This window comes from Zonotrichia leucophrys, chromosome 20 (genome assembly GCF_028769735.1).
Source record: "Zonotrichia leucophrys gambelii isolate GWCS_2022_RI chromosome 20, RI_Zleu_2.0, whole genome shotgun sequence".
In the NCBI taxonomy this organism is placed as follows: Eukaryota; Metazoa; Chordata; class Aves; order Passeriformes; family Passerellidae; genus Zonotrichia; species Zonotrichia leucophrys.
This window is the reverse complement of record NC_088189.1, coordinates 3,419,506-3,444,083: the sequence shown is the minus strand read 5'-3', so window position 1 is coordinate 3,444,083 and position 24,578 is coordinate 3,419,506. Positions and strand designations below refer to the sequence as shown.

Genomic DNA, 24,578 nt, shown 5'->3' with positions numbered 1-24,578 from the left:
TATCCCGCTTGTTTCTGTCTCACACTGAATTGTTTGTTTGAATCACAGCTCAAAACTAACCTCGTTTGGGGCTTTCTGTGTTTGCACAAAGGGACCTTGCAAGAGCCGGGATGGGGAGTGAAAATTCATTCTCAGAACTACTGTGAGTTGTAAGAGCTGCTTGGATTGATTCTCACCATTTGACAGCCACAGCAATCCAACACTGCTATTTCATTAAGTCCAATACTCACAAGTCAAGATGTCATTTGCTCTGCTTTATAATAAGCTTATGGGAATTTTATGGTAAAACTGAGCATATTTTTTGAATTAATGGTTAAAACTTAAGAATACAGAAGTCTAGTACACCCAGGGTGCATGACAAACGCACAGAATTTACAGTCACAATTCCTCCTCTCATTTAACTTCTCACCCTAATTCATTGTGACCAATTCATTTTTGACATTCATTGATTCCCAATTTATTTTTGACATTGATTCATTCCCAGTTCAGACTGACCACTGCCTGTCTGCACAAAAACCAGAGGACTGAAGCATTACTGTGTAATTTAGTATTTCACTCATTCTAATTCTCTCAAAACATTTGAGCAATGCAGTTACAGAAGTTTCACCTGCAGTTAACTGTTACTTTTAGGGTGCATTTGCTGCACTTTCCTTACCAGAAAAAAGGTATATTCTCTGCCTGGTGAAAATATGATTAAAAATACAAAAAACCCCAAAGAATATCATTGCAAGATCCATGTACAGCAAAGCCAAACCCAAGGATCTGGAGCTTTCAGCATATTCACAGCATCTCCTCCAAAAGCTTCAGTGGACAAAGTATGTTTTTTCATACATTTCTACTACATTCATTCACATGCCACAACAAAAACTTTCGAGGATGGAAAAAACTACAGTAGGAAGGAATGAGGAACCTGTTGCTATTAAAATGCAGAAATTAGTGAGAGTTTAATTAACCAACGGCTTTGGCTTATATTCCATCTCCTGCTACGCTGCATTGCAACCCTTTTCCATCACCCACAAAAAAAAAAATTCCACTGCATTTGCATTTGTAGGTTTGCAGAGAACAGAACCACAAAAAACAAAGCAGAAGCCTGAACAGGTATCAGAAATATGTTGACTTAGAAGTCCAGACACTACTGAGCCAAACAGACTTGAAAGCAATTACAAAAATATGCACCTGACATTTATTTTAAAAAAAGTTCAACATTACATTCTCTTTTGGAAATAGAAATCCCTGGGATTAGGCATATCTTGTCACATTTATCTGTATGCTTAAAATCACTTGGTGATGCAAGTATAATATTCTTACCAAACAACAGAGTTTGCCATTTTCACTAGTAACAAGGAGTCCATTCTTCTCTTTACTGAATTATTTTTAACTCTGTTAATTAACATTATGGGTATAGGCCACCCATCAAGACATTTGGCTAAAGAAGTTTGTCTGCAGAATTCTGGACTGTAGCCAAATACTTTTAGTACAGAATTATCTTCTGAAGATGCATCACTTAGGTTTATGCAGCAGTACCTAGATATTTACATTCTTTGGTAATAACAACTATGGTTTCAAAGCTGGCTAATAAAGTAAAATATTAATGGAGATACATCCTGAGCAAACTACACCCTGGACTCCACTCCAGCATTCTCCTCCAGAGAACTAAAATGTCAGGAAGTTTGGTATCTAACCCTGCCTTCATTACACTCTCCTGATGTTCCTCCAACATTCAAAATTAAACTCCTCAGTTACAGGAACACAGCAATCCACTGACCAAATCATGTGGGTATCTGCTTCTGATCTCAGAAAAAATTCCTATTTTAAAGACAAATTTTATTTAAATAAAATGCTAACATTCATGCCAAACTTTGCAAAATACTCTTGATCCAGTGCAAGCCTAACCTGAACAAATGTTGTGCATGTGAATTTTGTGTGAAACAAAGAAATAGCTGTTGTGAGAGCAAATCCATTCACACGTGAAAGCAAATATAAAACATCCATTTCCACTGAATCAGGCATCCATGAACACCAGAGCTTATCCTTAACCCTTGCAGGCATTACCAAGTGATGCATTTAAAATAAAATGCAAAGTCTGAGTATTTGGACATGGAACTCCGTCAGGAAATTGGGGAAGAAGTTCCAACCCAGCTTTTTCGTGCTCTACAAGCAGGTCTGCCCTGCCTCCAGCTGAAGGCAAACCCTCAGTATTTCCAGCCAGGCAGGGAAAGGAAGCTGCATCTGCAGCCGAAGGCCAGAAAGGAACTGGCACATTCACAGATGTGTGGAACAGAGGAGAAAGAAAAGCAGCAGATGAATGGAGGCAATGAATCCAGGGGGCTGGAAGTAAAAGTGGAGGCAGAAATCAGATTTAACTGTTTGAGTTAAACCCCTTGGCAGTAACTCAGGATGATGCAATGGGCATCACACAGACCTCAAAAGGCTGTGGTATGACTTCTGCAATTATTCTCATTTTGGACTTGTAAAGGTCTTTCTGCCATTATGGCCCATCAACTCTGTATCTTCCTTACTGCAGCACTTAATTCCTAAAACTCAAGCAACCTATTCCAGGACACCTTTTGGTTTATCTTGCTTTATACCGGGTTGTAATTTATTTTAAAGACAGAGGAGTTTATCTGGGGTTGAATGTAGTTTGAAATGATGAATTTATGATTAGCTGTGACAAGAGTGGGAAAATGAGCTGAATTCATAATCCATTTATTGGCTAAATTTAGGTAATCTGGTTTTCAGAGCACTTGCCAGCAGGCACATCCCTGCTACTGACAGTCAGCAAGAGAGGGCACACACGTGGAGGAGTTGGGATATTTCAGCTATTACATATTTGACTTGTGTTGTTGGTAGTGACTTCACTGAAGTCATGCAAAGACAGGAGTTACTGTGCTCCCTATCACACACCTAATACCCCACTGGACTGCAGAAAATGCATAGCCTGGGCTGTATTTCTTTAATTGAAATTTAACCTTGTTTAAAACATGATCTTCTATTCCCTCAAGCTGAGGGAATGAGCAGAGAAAAGAGAGAGCAGAGAAAAGACCCTAATTCAGTTATCTCTAAGCACTCTGGAATAGAATAATGTGGATTTTGTAATCAATACCAAAAATTAGGAGTTAGATGACCTGGGTCTACTCTTTGCCTTGCCAAGGAATTCACACAGCAGTAGGCTGTGTCAGTTTTATTCCAGTGAAAGGGGACATGAATATTATTCTTCCTCATGGGAATGTTTAACAATGTCATTGTCACTGTCCGTAAGAAGCTTGGGTATGCCAGGAATAGGGGCCAGGGAAATTCCTGTCCTGCTGAATGTGAGCACTCAGAGAAGATAGAGACAAGAGAAACCACTCTGTCAAAATCACATTGAATGGAAATAAAGTAAAATAAAAAAGTAATAAATAATATGGATAAGAAATTAGAGTAACAGTAGTACCCCTGATAAATCAGGCACTGTTTAAAAAGGTGAGACTTTGAGCAAACACACTTTACTACATGTTCCATGAAAGGAACTTTGTCACGAAGAGAAATCAACATGGAAGAAAATCATTAAGTGCACAGATTGGGGCTCTTAACTGCTCTCTGCAAGTCTGCAAATCCAGAAATAAAACACACCATAAATCTTAATAAAAATATAAAGAATTCCCAACATCAGAAATTAAAAAGCCTGTGTGTCCACACGTGTTGATCCTTCAGCAGCCCTGCACAGCAGTTGGCTAATAGCTGCACTCCCTGCCTTTCTTTGATAAGTATTTTAAAAACAAACATCTTAAAAAATACTCCTCATAAAACTCTTCTGGAGGAGCCTGGCACAGTTTCAAGGTATCAGAGAGGCTGTGCTGGTGCTGGAGCTCCAGAAACGTGAGCGTGCACCTCCAGAGCTGCTCCTGGCCCGAAATGGCAGCGCAGAGAGGAGCGGAGGCAGGAGGGAGGCAGGAAATCGCGTGAGAAGGCTCCTGGTGCTGCTCCCAGCCCTTCCTGCCATGGCAGCTCCGCCAGGGCTGCACTCTCTGCCTGCTCTGGGCTTCCTCTGCCACCCCAGGCACGGCCAGGAAGCGCCACTGAGGGGATTCGCAGGGAGAGCGCGGCCTAACGTGAGGCACGAAATGAAATGAGCGGCCAAGGCTAAAGCAAAAATCCAGGGAGCTGTGGCACAGGCTGATATGAGCTACTCTAGAAAAGCACCAGGAGGCTCCTGTAGTACCCAGACTTTGCTCCTAAGCTACTGAATAGTTGGCCCAAAGGCTCCTGGCACCGATGCAGGAGCTCCTCTCCTGCCCTGCCCTTTCTGCAGGCTCTGGGTAAGGCCAGGACAGCGTGGGCACCCTCCATGTCCTCATGCCACAAACAGAACATTCCAAGGGACAGATCCTGCTGGCTCTGCCTGCTCTGCTGGGTATTTGTGAGGCTTTAAAGCAGAGCTGCTCAAATGAAACCTGAGGTAGAAGCATTGGCAACAGCAGTGCTTCAAAGAGGTCCTGTTTGTAATTGACAGAAGGCAGATTTAACAAACGGGCTTTGGCACATCACAGTGGAAATGGCTCCTAGATTTTTAATAATAATATATTCTAAATAAAATGTGACCCTGTGCCTCCAGGGAAGACACATGAAGGATGGTAAATAATGTAACACCATTTGGGATTTTCTGTATTCCAGACACTGCTGTGTTATTCTGTTTATTATTAGCCAAGAGCAGGATCACATGGCAGCTTCACACAAACACTCTGTGTACATCCCTGCAAGAGCAATGAAATTTGCTCTTCTCACACATAAAGCTCCCTCCTCACTGCTGAAATACAAACTGGTGACAATGTCACAGCCCATGTTCTAAATGCAGAATAGAAACTGATTTCTTAGTGAAGCCAGTTAAGAAAAGGGAAACAAGCTTTCTTTCCTTTCTCTGCCTCTCAAGACTGTAAAATATGCCTGGGCAGGAAGTACAGTAAAGCTCATGATGAGCAGAGGCAGCTACTCTTTCAGAATGAGCAGGGCTCCTCCAAAGTGACATTTTCATTCAGCCAGTGAGCTTGAGGGTGCAGGACAGCAGAAGGGCTCTCCAGCAGATGAGGTTACTGGCCTGCCCTCCCAGCTCCACACCTCCAAAAATCACACCTGCAGGAAATGGGAAGCCAGGATGGTACAGCCTTTGCTAAAGCTGGTTTTTCTCAGCCAACACAACCAGAGACTCAACATTTTGCCATTAAAAAACTCCTACTATGCATATTCTGTTATTAAAAACACCACCACTGCATGGTCAAAAATGCAAGAAAGGACAAGAACTGTCAAAATTAACAATTAAAAATCTCCTTCTGTAAGACTATAGTATCATATATGCAACTATCATATTGAATAAATATTAGAATTATTAAATATTTTTAGAAGGAGACAGCAATTTTTATTTTATTTTCTTTAGGAGAAAAACAAATCTAATTTGTCAGCAATGTTCAAAGTTTATTACTGGCTCAACAGCCCATGATGTAGAATGAAGTGTTCCACTAGATGGAGCAGGATGGTAAAGCCATCATGAGGGCCACCTCCCCTGCTGATCCATGGAAAAGTCAATGTCCAGGGATGATAAGAATTTCAGCTTTCTTCTGTGCATTCAGGGTAGAAAAAGGGCAACACAAAACCCTCTTAGTGCTCAACAATTTCCTCCTTCCCAGCACAGAAGCTGTTAACAAACAGTGACCAGAAACAACCCAGCTCTCCCTCACTTCTATCAGCTTTACACTAGAAACACAAAAGTTACTGGGTGCTTGTCTGAAAATGAAAATCTTTGTACTTTTTTATTTTGTAGCAAGTGAACTTGCAAAAAGCTCCATGCCAAATGATCAAACATTAGTCACCTAATGCAAAAGACATCGTTACACATCAAACAAATTCACTCTGGAAACAATGGCAAAACTTCAAAGAGGCTCCTGCAAACCTGGAGCTGTGCAAGGCACAGTAAAATTATCTCTCTTGTCTCTTTCAAACAGAGCTAATTGTTGATTTACCTTTAAGTCTTCCTAAACAAACAAACAAAAGAAGAACCTTACAGATTTTATTTAATCAGATGTTCTTTAGGAGATTCAGTATTAGACAAACTGCAGTTGCCATCACCGTGTGAAACAAGAAACCTTAATTTTCTTGACCATTAAACCTTATTTCAGCTTCTCCACAAGAAGCAGAGAGAATATAAACAAAAAAAGAACAGTTTTAACTGTTAATATTTCAAATTTAAGTCGTGCAATTCTTGAATATGCACAAACAAAAGTACCAGGAATGGTCACAACTAACTTGAGCACCTTGCCATAAACAATCCTGAGCCACAGGATATTGCTGGATGTGGTAAATAACTGCAAACATGCAGCAGACTCTCAAGACAACACTAATTATCCCAGCAGTATAAATACCAGAAGAGAATGACTCTTTCTCAGATATGTGCATGAAGGCACACAAGCACAACTCTGGTGACTGATCACAGGCTGCTCCCCAGGACTGTCACTCCCATCTCTTTGTTTCCAGTTCAATACACTGCACTAGAAACCAAAGTGACAAACAGGATTATTTCCCACCAACATCCTCTCCAACTTACTGCAACCTGTGCAGCACCTGAAGCTGACTTCTGGAGAGGATGGGCCAGGTGGAGAGGCAGGAAATTTGGCCTTGCAGACAATAAAAGCGATTCCTCACTAAGGGGCCTTATTAAAACCTTTTGAAAGCACGTGTAGATGCAGATATTGATTGAAATAGGCATTTCAATGTAGATATTGTCTAACTGAACAGCAGTTTGTGCACCTCTCTGAACAGCTGATTACCAGGAATTCATTATGCACCTCACACCCCTTTTCCAGGGGTCAGGGCCAGCAGCAGGGCACCAAACCCTCCCCAGCCCCAGCAATACTCACTACTGGGCACAGTCAATCAGCTGGTACTCGTTGGATCTCTCGTAGCAGGCTTTCACACCTTCATCCTGCCACAGGGTTTTTGTGTGTTCATAAAACTCCTGAAATGGGAAAACAGGGTTATGGGAATGGGTTAGAGATGAAGAGAGTCAGCAAACAGTGATGAATCTTTTCATTTTGCAATGAGCAGAGAATGGAGCAGATTTAACAAAAATCTCTAACCATGCTTTAGAACCTCACTACAAGTTCAGTTGGCTTTCTAAGTTTGACTTCCACACTCTGTAACACTTAAAGAACTGCTTCTCAATCACTGATTGAATCCAACCATCTACTGTAAGAAGGGTTAATGTCTCATTAATGTCAATTTCATTGGCAATTTAATAATCAATGCTATTTGGTAACATTTGTTCTTTAACTCATGGTGTCACTGTATCTTACATTTATGTGGCTGTTGTGATTTTTTTTTTCTTCAATGAAACACTACTTCTCTATAATTCCTACATGAATGATAATGATAATTAAGTTTTACATGACTTTGCAAGCAAGTGAGGATCTTCAGGGACTGTACAGACATCTGTATCTTACTTAACTCTGCACCACTTTCGTAAATTTATTCTTTTACAGTGTAAAAAGACATTGAACTACAGAAGAAAGACAGTGATACAAGGCTAGATCATGTTTTGTCTCAGCCTTAAAAACTGTAAGCCAAGATATGAAAGCAGACAGCCAAAAATGCAATGCTTCAGTTTTGCTGAACCTGTAACACAAGCTAACAACACAAGCAAAAGCTCTTTTCATTCTGCAGATGAAAGATGCACTTTGGCTGCGTGTGCAACACGGGATTGAACCCCTGGCCATCAGTCCAAGAGCTCTGAACAGACTCAGAAAGAACAGCAGCAGCCTGGTGACTAAAATACACACAGACACCACTGTGGGCATTCCTCCCATCATCAGCCATGGCTGCTCCCTGGCTATCTCGCAGAGCTTTGAAGTGTTTTGGGTTAAATACTTTCATTCTGGTTTTAAGCGGCAAATAATTAATTTTTTTCATCCAGACCAGTGAAAGACCTTTAAAATAGTTGTTGTATTTATTCTGTGTCTCCACACCCTTTTTCTTTACAGAAGAATTATTTTAAAGAAGAAAAATGTGTTATTTTTGCTGCTTCAAGGTTCCTCCATCTCTTGGGATATCAGTCTCTCACATTCCTTTACTATCAATGTAGTACAAAGAAAGGGGACACGTTCCAAATTTTCCCTTTGAAAAGAGTTTTTTGAAAAATTCCCATTCCTACCAGAATCTTAACTAACACCTGAACTTTAGCAGAATAGTAAATCCTTTAAATTGTATCTTAAAGATATGTAGAGGCATCTCACAGTAAATTTAGTGCTGCTGATTTTCAGAGCACCCTCTTCTTGGCAGGTATAAGATGCATGTGTGTTTTTGTGATCACACAATTACAAATACCAATGGTGGAAGCAGCACATCAGATGCAATTTGATTGTCCTTTTATTGCTGTTAAGGATTCCCTAGCTGCATATACACAAAAATGAGAACAAACACAAAATACACATCTAAATTCTTTTCTGATTTCTTTTAAAGAGATTATGATGTTTATATATGGTACCAATGTCAGCTTGTTCCCTGCTTTTATGAACTGTTAATGAACAAAAAGACCAGTTAGATTTCTTTCAGAAGCAGGTAAGAAGATTTTACTTAATTTTTAGTATTTGCAGATTGCACTGTTGACCGTTTGCTTTTGCTATTAAAGGAAATAGAAAATGAATCAAAATCTTCATTCTAGTCCTGTTTTCTGTCTCCCACTGCTGGAATTATGCTCATTGGATACTTTAATTTTGAAGATTTATAATTTCTTGGCAGTTGGGGGACTGTCAGTCACTTTCAACTGTATCAGAGCACGGTGAGGAAAATGTATTTCTAAAGGAAAAGGGAGAAGGAAGAGAAAGTGAAGGAGAAAGGAGGAATTATCTGCAATCTCACTGTATCTGAACCAAACCCATTTTGGGGAATGTTTCTATATTTGTTTTTAAAGTAACAGTTGTTCAATACAGAACATCATATGGCTCACTCAACTTACGACTACAAAGCTGGGAAACTGAAAAATGGAATCAGCAATTGTACAAGATTTTTTTGATGAAACAGCAGTTGATTCAGTGAACAAATAACTAGGCAATGATAAGTTTACAGAAAAAGCAGTAAAACATTCTTCATCACCAAAAAGATATAGATAAAAAGTGAAAAATGTCTTTGTTTTAATAAGAAAAGTCACAGCACAGTAAAACTGCCACAAAAACTTCCTCGTTACTGTTTCTCACTACAACTATGACACTGGGGTGGAAAGATGATGTAAAGCAGTTATTTCAAAGACATTTCAAACTCCATAATGTCTTACATTTGGAATAGTTTCTGCAATCAGATCATAAAATGGGGTGAAGAATAAAACCAGTTCCTGGCCCCGGCATGAACACATTGATAATAGGGTTTAGTTTACCAGAACAGTTACATTTTGTTTACAAGAGTCCTCCTTGTGTTCTAAGGGCAGTTCTCACTTCTGAGAAAATACATGAACTACAATAATGGGATAAAGATCAGTGTTTGTGCCTTGTGAGACCAAATTAGCAATAAAATATTGAACGCTGCCTTCATGCCTGTCCTGCTGATCTGAACTATAACCAGCAATACTCAAGCAATCTTCTCAGTATGGTTATTAATTGTCCATCTGGGATGGAGAAAGAATTTAATTCCACATTCTTTGAACTTCTTATTGGGATTTCAAAATCAGGATCAACAACAAGCAAAGAGCAATAATCATTACACAAAGACACAGTGGGGTTTTTTGGGATAGGTTTTTGCTGTTACTTTTGGTCTTTTTTTTTTTCTTGTGTGTTTGTATTAATTGAGTTTTAAAAAGTGAACTACATGACTTGGGATGGTCAAATATGAAGGTCTTTCATTAATACACAACCTTTTGTCTTTAGGCCACATCAAATACATCTTCACACATGCTGGGACTATGCAGAACCAGCTCCCACAGCTGTGAAGAAGGAAGGTTTCACCCAAGCAGAGTCAGACCCAGCCTTGCAGAGCTCATCCCCTGCTGTATTAGAAACCTCCTTACTGTAGTGACTGACTTTGGAATTAAGACACAGTAGCTGGCTGCAAAAACCCCAGATTCTCCCTCCTCCCCAGTACACCTACACTAACCACAGCTCTGAAATAATATTTAAGAAAAGGAATAACACAAGAAATCCTCAGCATCCCATTTGAGTCATGGAATGTAGCCTGGGGCTGCTCTCAGGGAAGGCAAGTAAAACCACAAGATTTGTTATGTATTTAGGTAAAACAGGGGCTTCAGAGGCCACTAGAAAAAATCAAGTTAGCAAAAGGGTTGGGTTGGTTTCTTTTTTTTTTTTAGTTAAATAGGTATAATTTGTATGAGAGCTCTAAAAATAATGAGTTAGGAAACAAATTAACCAAAAGTAGCAGGAAAATTTCCTGAAAAGAAATAGCCAGAAAACAAGTCCTTACATGTCTGGTTCTTGCTTCCACTACACTGATTGATTTGCTGGCACATTCTAATATGACAGAATCTACAGCAGCACCAACAAAGGTTTTACTTGCACCAGAAAATGGAACTCCTAACAGCTAAAATGAACAAATACTAAATAACAATTTGGTTTGAGATGACATTCCACAACCAATAGGATTTAAATGTTAGGATCCAAATGATCCAGAGTATTTGCAGTCTATGATCATCTTATCCCTTCCTGCCCTATGCATACTTAAAGCTGAAAAAAATTTCCAAATTATGTAATTTTCCATTAAAAAAAATAAAATGCTGCAGTGTCACAATACACACCCAAGATCCTGTTTAAAGTACAGCTGAAGCTGTGTAAAGCAACAAAAGTCAACAGAAGTGGTGACAGGATGGCAGGGAAGGTGAGGAGTGAATTCCTCCTGAGCTTCATGTCAGGACTGGAGCCTTTATTCACCACCTGCACAGACCTCACACATCCCAAAACGGTCACAAACCCTAAAGAGGGAGAAATCCTTGAGGAGAACACTCAAGGAAAGGAATGTCAATGCAACAGAGATGTGAGGAGAACAAACAGGGCCTGACTGAATCTGCTCTGGACATAGCTGGAATTCCGGGCACAATCCCCAGGAACAGGCTCCACTTCTGGGAAACCATAAAACCCCCTGGGAAAATCCTCTGGCTGGGGAAACCTGCTCTGGTCCTGCTCAGATAACTGAAGGATCAAGGACCACGACCTGGTGCTGCTGAGGAAACCTCATGTCTCATGATACCATAACACCACAATGGTTAAAAAGCCACATTTACGTGAAATGTGTTTCATTATTAATGTTTTATTTATGAGGTGACACTTTCCCCACCTACTGAAAGCTTCCCAATACAATGAGTCAATAGGCAACATTTGTAAATCACTTGCATTCACTTACAGGAATCTCTGCAGACCTCTAAAGGAAAAAAAAACCCATCAGTGGAAATGTGGAAGGGATGCTTGGAAATTTGTTCTTTGTTCCAGAAAGATCTTGCTGACACAATTCTGGATTAGAAAAGGGGCAATGCAGAATCTAATCAAGTTTAAAACCTACTTATATTGGAAAATTTCAGCAAGCTGAATAAGTGGCAACAGGTAAATAGTGGTTTTGGTCAAAGTTAAACTACAGAAAGTGTTAAAGAACATGGGGGCTGAGCACTTTGATTGTTAAAATAATAATCCCCAAGAGGCAAACTCCAGGCCTGGGAAAAAATAAAGGAACCAAGATCTGCTTTTGAGAAGCATTCTAAAAGGATAAAATACCAGTAGAAAATGAAATAATGTAACTGGACATACTGTCTACAAGGCTTTGTTCCCTCAAGATATATAAATACTCAAGAGACTTTAAAAAAATGTTTATGAAGCAATGTTTTATAGGCATTAGGATGTTGGCAGGGAAGAACACTGGCACAGTCCATGCCACTGTGACACCAAATGCACAGGAAACTTAGCATGGACATGCAACATTACCTTTTCTTTGTAAAATATAATATAGGGTGGATCCTTCAACAGAACAGTTTATTTACTAATTCCACCAAAAGTCAATGCCATTGAAAAAAAACCACCTTACCTCCTAAAAGGTGTGTACAATCATTATACAATGTTGTGGTTAAAACTGGGATTCAATTCCTGGGCAAAGTTCACTGTCCCATGGAGCTGCACATTTCATAATAAGAGTTTTAAATAGGTCACCAACTTACAAATCTAATGATTAAAGGTCAAACCAAACTAGCTTCTAACTGTACAACTGTCTCCTGGAGGACTTTGCTTCCCAATGTGTGCAGCTTTTGAAAGCAGCACTGAGCACTGGTGGAGAGCAGAGCTTTGCTCCCCTCCTGCTGCATCCACAGGGCCATGGCAGGGCAGGGCAGCACAGAGCACTCCCACAAAATGCACCAGCTGGGTCTCTCCTGCCAGGACAGGTAAGTACCCACCAAACTGATTTATTTCATTTCTCACTGCCAGGATAGGTAAGTACCCACCAAACTGATTTATTTCATTTCTCACTGCCAGGATAGGTAAGTACCCACCAAACTGATTTATTTCTCACTGCCAGGATAGGTAAGTGCCCACCAAACTGATTTATTTCTCACTGCCAGGATAGGTAAGTACCCACCAAACTGATTTATTTCTCACTGCCAGGATGGGTAAGTACCCACCAAACTGATTTATTTCTCACTGCCAGGATAGGTAAGTGCCCACCAAACTGATTTATTTCTCACTGCCAGGATAGGTAAGTACCCACCAAACTGATTTATTTCTCACTGCCAGGATAGGTAAGTACCCACCAAACTGATTTATTTCTCACTGCCAGGATAGGTAAGTACCCACCAAACTGATTTATTTCATTTCTCACTACCAGGATAGGTAAGTACCCACCAAACTGATTTATTTCTCACTACCAGGATGGGTGAGTACCCACTAAACTGATTTATTTCTCACTACCAGCATAGGTAAGTACCCACCAAACTGATTTATTTCATTTCTCGCTGCCAGGATAGGTAAGTACCCACCAAACTGATTTATTTCTCACTGCCAGGATAGGTAAGTACCCACCAAACTGATTTATTTCATTTCTCACTGCCAGGATAGGTAAGTGCCCACCAAACTGATTTATTTCATTTCTCATTGCCAGGATAGGTAAGTGCCCACCAAACTGATTTATTTCTCACTACCAGGATAGGTAAGTACCCACCAAACTGATTTATTTCATTTCTCACTGCCAGGATAGGTGAGTACCCACCAAACTGATTTATTTCTCACTACCAGGATAGGTAAGTACCCACCAAACTGATTTATTTCTCACTACCAGGATAGGTAAGTACCCACCAAACTGATTTATTTCTCACTGCCAGGATAGGTAAGTACCCACCAAACTGATTTATTTCATTTCTCACTGCCAGGATAGGTAAGTACCCACCAAACTGATTTATTTCATTTCTCACTACCAGGATAGGTAAGTACCCACCAAACTGATTTATTTCTCACTGCCCTCACTGCTGACTGAACGGGTGCTCATGGAATAGAACTCATGGCATCTTTTCATCCCCCCCAAGTTTGGGCAGGGATACCAGAACGTGTTAAATTTGTCAAATCAGACAGTTTAATAAGCCACTTACTTGAATAGGGAAACATCTGCATTCCTGCTGGTGTGAACAAGTGTTAATTATTGCTTGCTATTTTAGGGCAAATACGCTGATGATATCACAAAGGAAACGCATACCTACAAATAGTTGAAGATATTCTCCAGTTCCTGGCACATGTCCAGAGCTGAACACAAAACTCTTTGGGAGAGGCCCAGTGCACTCAGCACTTCCCATAACTGAGTCAGAAATATTTTCAGCAAGGATTTAGTCTCATTATCAATAGTTTTTCATGCTTGGAAAAGAAGAATTATGCTGAAATATTCTGTGTTTCTGCTTGGTAACTTCTAGGAGTACAAACTGAACTGGATGTCGCTGCAAGCACTGGCCAATGGAAAGTGAATTCTATTTAAGAAACTTCTGTCAAGTTTGAACTCACATTATTCCCCTTTGTTAAGAGTTTCAAAACACCACAGCATTTGAGGAATGTGCCAACACACAAATCCATACCCATAAGCTACAACGTGCCTTTGGTTAGGAGTCCTCCCTAACACAATATCAAACCATTTCTCTCTTATTTCTACTTTCACAAGAAGTTTAATTGCCACAGAAACTTTACCTGTTGATACCACAACACAGCTCCTCATGTTAATCAGGGAGGAAAATTCACTTTGGGTGAGAGCAGCAAGCCTGCTCCCCATATTGTCACAATTCCTCTGCAATTTAAACCAATAATCAGTGCTCCTCTGTTCTTCAGTGTCATACATAGAAAGAGGTAATTCATCAATGGATCAAACTTCCTGATAGCATAAAAGGCACAGAGAATTCTTCCACCCCATTGCAGGGTAGTTTAGAGTGGTGACAGAGGCAGTTCAACCATCAGCTATTTTTGGAGCCTTCAGTCTAAGAAAGAAGGTTTAATAAAACTCGGAGAAATTTCCTTTGAGCCTTAAATCAGGGTTTGGAAAATGTCTTTCATACTACATCATTAGCTGCTTTTTGTTTAATGAATATATAGTAATCTTGAACAGTCAAATCAAATGACTTTACTCTCTTACCTGGTGCCAAGAACAAACACCTGGGACCACACTAAACTCTGCTGCTTCCTTTCACATTGGAAACAAAAAGCCTCTTTTGGCCAGAAACTTCCACCAACAGAAAAGGGTGTAAGATAAAATAGTTCTTATTCTAAATTTACACAAATCCCAAGGAGAGCTCACTAATCCTCTTCCAATCTTTCTGAAGCAGCAGCATCTGTACTCACAGAAGTGTTCACAGCCTCACAATAAAGTCTACACAAAAAATTGAAGCTCAAATATACTTAAAATAAATTAACTGAAAATTCTGCTTCATTTCTGGCATTTCTTTTTAAGAGTAAATAGACACCCTGTTTCCTGGGAGTTTAAAAAAATCTTAAATTTTGCTGGAACACTGAAGAAATGTCATGTATTCTCCAAACAGGCAGCTGAGCACAACAGGGCTGTGGCTGGATCCACTGTAACACCAGGGAGACTCACAGGTATAATTTTATTTCATCTATGCATACACCAGTATTTTGTGATAGTCTCTTACTGTGATTAAAACCAGAAAATGTTTAAGAATTTCCATATTAAATTATGCCTATTTCCTGTTTAATTCAGCTGACAGCTCTTGTATTTCAACATAAATTGAATTAATCTGTCCTTGTTCTTTAAGACTGCTCTGAGAGGAAAACAAAGAAGATGTATCAAGAGAAATTAAGTCACGTGAACTTCTGAACCTGTAAATATGGTCTGGTATGGTGGGAATTTACTGGATAAAAATACAAGTTCATAACAAAGCATCAGCATTTACTTCAAATACTAATCAAATAAATTAGTAATCAAGTAAAATATAGGGGGGGGTTGTATTATAAAAACAACTGGACTACAGAAAAAGACATGTATTCCTATTGTCTCAAGTCCTGGGCTGCAGATTCTCCAATTTAAGGAAATTCTTTGTGGGATTTCAACAGAATTATGTCAACACCTCAGTGAAGGCACTGCAGAATTCGAAGGGCTGAAAAAAACCCAAACAAAACACTTCCAATAAAAAGTAACAAAATTTGCTAGATATTCCTAGTCACAGAAGAGTACAACATTCCTATCAGGCATTTATCCATGCAGACAAAAATCAGAGATTTCAGGAGATTAATTTGCAAATCATTAATAGTTATACATGTTTCAATTATGAGAAACAGAAATGAAATCAGGTGGCTGCCTGCCTCACAGACCCTATACTAGAAGAAGGCTTCAGAAGAACTCTTTAATTAATCTGTAATCAAGAACTTATTCTGCTATTAAAGGATAGAAAAACCAGCTTTCCATAAGTTCCTGTTAAACTCTGACCAGGTAAACTCAATTGGATTATCTGGAAGCCCATTGAGAGGGAGCTGCTCTGTGTAGATAAGATAATAGAGATTTAAAAAGAGTAAGTAAGGATTATTTAGAGGATCTAGCACCACATCTTTGATACTGTCTGTAAGACTTCCCACTCCTTTCTCTGAACAACATTAACATTTTTGAGGCAGAAATACTTCACATATCCACATTTTCTACTAGTCTTGCACCTCAAGATGCATCTCGAAGATACGTATTTATTACTCTTTTATACATAATAGGACAGAGAATACTAAAAAAAGGTAAATAGGAGATTGAGGTGGCTTGCTCAAAATCATAAAAAACCCGGAGAAGAAAAAGCTGGAGGCCCTAATTTTCTGTCTGTGGTAAGTATCCAAACTGCACACAATATTGTGCAGACACCCAAGCAATCAGGCTCAGTCTCCCACCTTTCCCAGCTTCCCAGGGGTATCCTCACCAAAGAAAATGTTTTGCCTCCTTTCACACCCCAAAATCTGTGACATTTGAGATATCCCCATGGGAAGCATCCCCCACTGCAGTGAATATGTTTGTCACTACTTTATAAAGCTGGTGATGCTGTCAAACCAGAACAGCTCTCTTCTTCTGCCATGATGTATTTAGACAGGAATAATAATATATCTATCATTATACCCATCAGGGTGGTTATCTACAGGGACAGATAATTTTGTTCTGTTGCCTACATAATTAAGGAACACTTCTGGCAGCAAAGAGATCCCAGCTCACATCTTTTCTTACTGAGACTCTATAATCTCATTACCATCTTGAGGATTTTGGTGTCAGAACCATTTCAGGGACTCCAAAGCTCCATTCTGACCCTGCTGCAGGTTAAGGGATCCCACTGAGCACCACCTCCACTGCCAGGTTGTAAATCAGACCTCAAAACTGATCCCTGTTAAAAATAATCTCCCCAAAATAGAAGAGAGAAGGAGTAAGGGTTACCAGGGTTATTTTTGAGCTGGGCAGGCTCAATGCTCTGATTGACCCTGGGGAGCCAGAGGAGGTTTGTCTGGCTGGGCTGGGTGGCACAGGGAAGGGGTGCCTGTGGGCACAGGGGATGCTGAGCTGCCTTTGAGGCTCAAGCCAGAGTGTGGCAAAGCTCAAGGACACCACTCAAAAACCATAATAAAACCATTCAGCAGCTGTGGTAGTGGGAGATTCAAAATAACTACAATGGAGCAGTGTAATAAAACTTCAAGTGAAACCAAGAGACCTGCAGACAACATCAGCATCACTTCTGCCACAGGCTGCAGTCATTCCTCTGGTATTTTGCCTTTCAATACCTAATACTCTGATTCTACTACTTTCTAAATACCATTTTTCTGAATTTAGTATGGTATTTTCAAGAGACATCTTCCTCAGCTGAAAACAGATAAATTAAAAATAGGTAGCTGTAAATCCTGCTCAGCTATTTTGAATATTTCATTAAAGCCAGAGAATTATAAATGGACTGTGACCCAAAGTAAATAGGTTTTATTTGGTGGCTTGGTTCAATTGGGTTGATCATGGAGTGTGAAATGTTGATAAAATGGGAACATTTCCTTCCCTCTTCTAAAAGTAAAGCAAAAAGAAAGGGATGAGAAGAAGGCCACTATTACTGGGGATGAGGAAAATATCCTAACCACTGTCTGGTATGCAGAACAGGAATAAAAATATCACTTTTATAACCCAGCTAACCCAACATCACCTGACATTTGAGACAGATATACAGTGAGTTTGAATTATTCAGACTACTTCTGATGTTGATTTCTGACACTGAAAACACACACATACAGTTGTGTTAAGCTAAATGCATCAAAGGACAATAATGATGGAAATACCATTTGGAAGCCTCAACTATAGATCTGATCTACTAGAAATTGCAATATTTTAAAATACCAGCACGATTATGTGGACAGGATTCCTTCCAGTCAGTGCTATGTTTTGCCTTTCTCCATATGCTACTACTTGTATTCAAAAATTTAATTTCTTAATACCAACTGTGCCGAATTAATAATCTCCAACATAGTAAATTTTCAGCTTTAAAGGGATTTAACCTAGCATTACACTGTACCAGCATTATTTTTAACTCAAGCTGTTGTTTTTTAGGTTTTTTTAATTCAAAACAATATGGTCTACACAAATGACACACACTTCCTGAAAGTCAAAAACTGCAAAGCAAACAGATGGAGACCTAGACTAAGAAAAGAATTAGAATATCAGAATACAAAAGTTGCTCTTTGAATCCTAATTTACATGTAGAGCCAGATCCCAATATTTATCACACTTTAGAGCTCCTACATTCTTCCTGACTTTATTCTGCCTTCCACATCACACTGAACCTTGCTGTTAGGAGACTTTCATTCCAGCTCCACCTGTTCCACAGAGAATTATAAACACAGATTTTGGCCTCTGCTTTAAAATTCATTTCAACTGCTCCCTCATGAAGATGATCTTGTGTAACTGGAGAAGAAATCTCAAATCCTTGTGCTGGCCTCTGTCAGTGCTTTCTCTTCAGGAGAGCAACCCAAGTTAATGTTTAGGGAAAGGAGAATGGGCATTTGAAGGGAAGCAGAGCAGCCCTGTATTTAAGAGTATAGTGCTAAGAACTTGCAGCCCTCAAAGAACATCCCCTTGGGACATGAGAGCTCCTCCTCCCCACCCTTGTGCTCTCCCCTAGGGCAGAAAAGAGCATCAAATACTACACTGAGGAGAGTATGTGCTCAAGAGAGCTGAAATGTGATTTTCCATGGAGAAAATGCAAGAGGCAGAAAGCAAGTTCTGCAGCTCAAACCAGACAGCTTTACACAGGGCTAGCACTGCTAAAACCTCCCCTCCCTCCTTCCCAATCAATACTCTGTATAGGAAAAGGTTTATGAAATTCTTCCCCCAGTGCACTGGAGGAGGAAGCAGATGACGGAGATTTCCTTAGATTTATAGCATAACTAGCATAAGGCTGTCCTTTCTGCTTCCACAAAATTATTTTTTTCTTCAAATTTTCTTCAATTTTTACTACTTTTAATTAATCTGTAACAAAATCAAAATTATTTTTACAGGAGTACTCAAGAATTTTGTTCCTATGATTTTTGTTCCTATGGACTGAGAGCTGGCATCTAGGGACACTCTAGATCTTAACTTGATTTAAATCATGCAATTAAAATGCAGGTTCAGTTTTCCAGGTACCAAAGGACTACAGTCGACATTCAGACAAACTCAGAAATCAGAGATATAGTAACTTATATAATCACTGAGGGCAGAGAGAGCCAACAAGAGTCCTTCAGCATCTGTGGCTAATGCATCTCCAGTTCAAAACCTCAACTCTACAAACATTTACATATGAAATAGTTAATCATGCCAATGAAGTAAGCCACCAGTCAAAGTTATGCACACACCTAAACCTCTGTAGACTCAGGGCTTAAAAATTTAAGACAATACCTTTGCTCAGAGAGGAAAAACTAGTTTTATTGGAGCACTGTTATTCCTGAAGTTGTGTGTCACTCAACACCTGAAAGACTCTTCACTGAACTTGGAATTATTTATGGACCTTGTAAGTCACACAATTACACCCTGCTTTCAGTGGAAAAAAAGGAAAAATTAAAAGAAATCACTGCACTCCAATTGAATGGAAGAATAAAAAGACCTCTGAGATAGAAGATACAAGGAAAATCCAGTATTTCAGTACGAGGTAGGTCACAGGAACTTGTTGCAGCATTGTTACAGATCACAACCTGAACTAGCACAAACAATGGCAGCAGGAGAGCTGAGGGCACACAGCCAGTGCAGAAACACGGAGGGTGGAGCAAGGAACCACTGTCTTCTCTCTCAAATATTCTCCTAAAATCACCTCCAAAGCATGAATTTTTCTATGCCCCCAGCAGGAGAGATCATCCATGAAGGGATCGAGTATTTCTGTGAATAACTCTGACAAATGTCTAAATGACAGAGGTGTGAAGTTAAAAATCTCTAAATCTCAAATTTAGTATGCTTTAAGACAAAATGCCAATGACTACATTTAATGTGCTAGAGAGAATCATACATCCCCCTCCACCAACCTGTCTGTGCCTGTTACACTGAAAATGATTTGAGGATTACAGTGCAGTATTTCCAATTAACTGCTACAGTCACCTGACTTCTGCCTTGTACACAAAGCATGTGGGTTTGTTTGGTTCATTATTTTTCTTTTGATAAAGACTGACCAAAGCAGAGAAATTCCTAGAAACAGCAACATTTGGAAAAGGTAACTGTTGTTGGTCTCACAGACCAGCTTGTTCAATAATGTTTACATATCAAGAATTACAAACCGAGTTAAGAATTGCTGTGGTGCAAACTATCCCACATCTTACTATTATTCACACTTGCACTTTTATGTCAAGAATTTGGGACTGCTGGACATAAAATTCTGGTGTAAATAGATCATGATTTTTGATACATCATCATAATTCCTCCTCTCAGCCTCCTGGAACAGTGCATGGAGAGAGAAATACAAGTTTTGAAACACTCCTGCATTACTGCAAGTAGAAGGTACTTCATGGCAATTAACAAAAATATCTTCTCAGTGTTTAAGGGTTCAGTGTTTGCAAACTGTGTTTTCATGGGCTTCTGCTACAAGTCTGGTTCAGATACAGGAGAAATTAATCACTATGAGTGGGCACAAAGTTGTATCATCAACTAAATAATTATCCCATAATAGATGCATTTACTCTGGGACTGCTGGCACCTCGAATGATTAACCAGGGCTGGGACAGGGACATGTGTGTGGAGCCTCTGCAGAGAGCGTGGCTGGCACAGAGTCTGAATCAGCAAGAAAACTGCACTGCTCTTCCCTAAGAGAGAAATCAGCACCATTAAACAGCAGCTAATAATCACCAGAGAGTGCTGTGTGTATCTCCACTCCTTTTGGGCAGGGCTGTTCCCAACAATATCCCAACTTTACGCCCAGCACTGTCCATCTTGACTCTGTGGCTAATTATTTCACCAGAGCACAAAAAGCAGGCAAGAGCCTCCATGTTCCTGAAGGATCAGCTGGAATATTCTGGCTGTGTTGCTGTAAATTCGATTAGCACTCATCAAAGGCACCTACTGCAATAATTCCCAGAGAGCAGCTCACTGTTCTGGGGAAATGTTTACTACAGGGCAGTGAAACACAATCGTTTGCAGCAAGGCATGGCTGCCTGTGAGTTACTCACCGGAGGGAAATCGAAGTCTATCTGGTTTGCTAAATTTAAGATGTAGTCGATTCGAAACTGGTTCTCTGGATTGGCTAGTTCCACTGGAGGTGCCAAATTGCCCATTGCTGTCACTATTGTCTGCAAAGAAACACAAGTAAAATATTGCAGAGAGTGTCTAAATAGCCACCCAGAATGGTTAAAAAACAATAGCTCCTAAGTTTACCTCTATAGCTTCTTTAATATTGTTTTTAATATCCTGAATTTTCATTTTCTTCTCCCTGTAATAAAAAAGGCACATCATTAAATTTATAAGCCACAAAAGCAGAATACCTTTTTAAAACAGAACATGAACTTGAAAAATATTCTATTAAAGCTGTATTGCCTAAAGTGCTTTCAGTCACTGAAGACTTTTGTAGATAGACTTATTTAAATATCTCAAAACTTTTCTACTTAAGCAGTAACATCTATTTGCATCTATTTTAAGCAGTAACATCTATTTGCATCCAAAAATCAATGTCTAATTATGCTTTAATAAAAACTTACTACAGCCTTAGACTGGGACTAAGACATTCTGCAGAATCAAACAGATTTTGATTCATTTGAATGCAGAATACTAAACATACGTGAAAGTTCTTTAGGAAAGTATACACTGGAAACAAACAGAAAGGAAAAAAGGGTGAGTTACTAAAAGCAGAAATAAATGAAAGGAGACCAAAGAACCTCAAAACATAAAAAAATTAAATCACAAAAATTATGCCTTAGCAGAACAAACCATAGCAGAGCACTCAACCTGACACAAGACATTGAAACAGTCTGGATGTGAAACAACAGTGAAGGATTAATCAAAGTATAGAGAATTATCCTTGGCTAGAAAAACCCACTTGGAATGAGCACTATCATTTGGGATTAAGTGCAGTGGCATGAACCAGCCCAGCAGGCTGGAGCAGGACAGGGCAAACCTTTGCCTCTGCTCCTCTGGGCTGCATTGGGTGTCAGATCTGACAGCAGGGAAATTTCAATGCTGAACAGTGCAATCAAACCAAATCATGATCAAACATTTGGTGTAACCAGGAATTAGCACCCTAAAAGTACTACTAGCACTGAGCCTGTAAACTGTAGCTTAATTGCAAAGACTGTGATAAAAATTTTCACATTAATTTCTTGCTGTAAACAGCATAAAATCACTACTTTGAGGGAAACCAAGTTAGCCATGAAATTACTAAAAAAAGCCACCTAAACTGTCGAAGTGACCTTTTAATCTTCACTGAACTGCTTTACAGGACTCTCATTATGGAATATTTATACCAACATTTAATTTTTTTTTTTCATTTTGAAAACTAACATTTTCCAGCACAGTGTCCCAAGGACTATGAAGTATCAACATAATTTCCTTTTTTTACCCTTTTAAAGATAGTAACTCACAGTTTCAGCTTACAGACCCCAGCTTGAAAACCTCATTTTATGGAGTTAATTCACTAAGCATATTGCAAAAGCTTTTTATCACTTTATCCTTTCTATAATTACTCACAGTTAAAAACCAAAATGAAACTGAAAGTGTATTCACCAATCAAGAATGAAGAAGAATGGTAGGAAAAAAAAAAAAAGACTAATAAGAAGGCAGACACTCCAGGAGTGGTGGGAATTTTGGCTATCAAATGAAAAATGAATGCAACTTTTGCAAAAGACAGTGTCAAGGAAAACACCACCATGCCAAGGATGTGCCTGCACATTGCCCAGCTGTGACTGCAATGCCAGGGCTGCTCTGGCAGAGGGGCAGCAGCACCAAATCCTGGTGTTCAGGGTGACTCTGATGTGTGGGGAACGGCTCTGAATCAGCAGCACAGCCCAGACATAAATGTGATTATCCCAAAACATCATCCTCACTGACCCCAGGTCCTCAGAAGTTTGGGGCAGGGACAGGAAGGTCAGAGAAGCTTGATGCAGAGAGCAAATGGAATAATCAATACTCAGATGAAAATTCAATGTTTTCCTAGACTTCTTTACCTACCCACAGACCACCTGATTCCTGAAAATTACCCATTTGTGCTACAGAGATGTGGCATTGCTGATGAGAACAAGGCAGTGAGCCAAGAAAGGCCAAAGGCACCAAATTAAGGAAAATAGATTAGACAGGGTAAGAGCGAAAAAACTTTTCACCCTCCTCCTAACTTGTACAGCCCCAGGTCTTTACAAACTCTCCATTCCACAACCAGGATGCAGGGTGCACAAATATTCTGTTTTTCAGCAGTGTACATGTGGTTGCAAAGCCACCATCCACTTTCAGCTTTTAAAAATCATGTTTAATAATTAAAAAATGTAAATAATGGTATGAAAGCAGGAAGTGTTTATCAATGTCAGTGTAAGCAATTTGTCTGGCTTTTATTCTGCCTCCAAATTTCAGCTGGATCTTGAACTTAATGAACATGTATCCAGATTTTGCCCTGTTTAGATCAAAAGGGCAACTGATATGATGAAAGCCAAGCAAGATATCAGTACTTTTAAGGAATTAGCACTCATTTTGCTTTGGTTTGGAATATCACTAGAGAAAGAGAAGTTTAGGGAGTTTGCATTGCTTAGAAGCAAACTCTATTCTCTCTTCCCTGGAACACTTGCTATTAATTGTCCCAAAGCATCAATGAGGTGCACATTGACCCGAGTCTTCCTTGCCATACTGATAAACCTTATTTTAATTAAAGATTTCAGTCAAACTTCCACATTTACACCTCCTGGCTGATCCTCTCACTACTAAGTGATAATGAACACAGAGAAATGTTAACCTGCAGCAATTAACAAAGTGCCTGATAACCATCATCATCTTTACAACGAGGATACTCATAGTTCCTATTTCTGGTGTTGTTGCCATGGCCCTATAGCCTGCCCAGTAAACAAGGAATCCCATTACACAGCAGTGGATGGATCACTGTGTTTTGTGTTTTGTAATGTTTACTGGACATAAACTTTCCATGACAATCACACACTTTATTCTTCTGGAACTCAGAATGTTCATCAATCACCCATCCAACAGCAGCTTACAAACAACTCTAACTTCTCACAAAAAGCCCCAAAAAGGTGACACTCATTTTACTCAGGGACTAATGAGGTGAAGCACTCAAAAGCAACATCCCATTGCTCTGCCAAATTGTCTTTTTTTTTTTTTAGAAACCTGGCCAGGTTGCACCTCAAATTTCCAGAAGTATTCAAACTTTTCTTTTCCACAACCACAAAGACTGAATATTCAACTTAGAATCTTTCCTTTTTAATTTCTTATTCCCAGGTGCTGGCACAAAACCACAAAAGAAAAAAAGAAAAAAAAAAAAAAATCTGGGCTGCCAAAATGTTTTCCTCTGGAACATCCTGAGTAGTTTGGGAATGGCACCAATGCTCTCCTGGCCAAGGAATGACTGATGTCTCTGCAGGCCTGTTCTGTATCTTTAGATGTCATGGGTTAATAAGGTCATATTTTTAATCTTGTTTAAAACTTTTGCT

The 24,578-nt window shown here is 39.4% G+C and overlaps 1 protein-coding gene across 2 annotated transcripts in view; it reads right to left on the bottom strand.

The window, feature by feature from the left end:
• GNAS (GNAS complex locus) overlaps window positions 1-24,578 on the bottom strand; it is a 124,583-nt gene that overhangs the window by 22,309 nt on the left and 77,696 nt on the right. For both annotated transcript variants that reach the window (XM_064729607.1, XM_064729606.1), the window contains exons 3-5: window positions 21,316-21,370; window positions 21,111-21,230; window positions 6,888-6,985 (exon numbers count right to left, since the gene is read on the bottom strand). In XM_064729607.1, coding sequence (XP_064585677.1) covers window positions 6,888-6,985; window positions 21,111-21,230; window positions 21,316-21,370 — 273 coding nt within the window. The remainder of the gene's footprint in view (window positions 1-6,887; window positions 6,986-21,110; window positions 21,231-21,315; window positions 21,371-24,578) is intronic.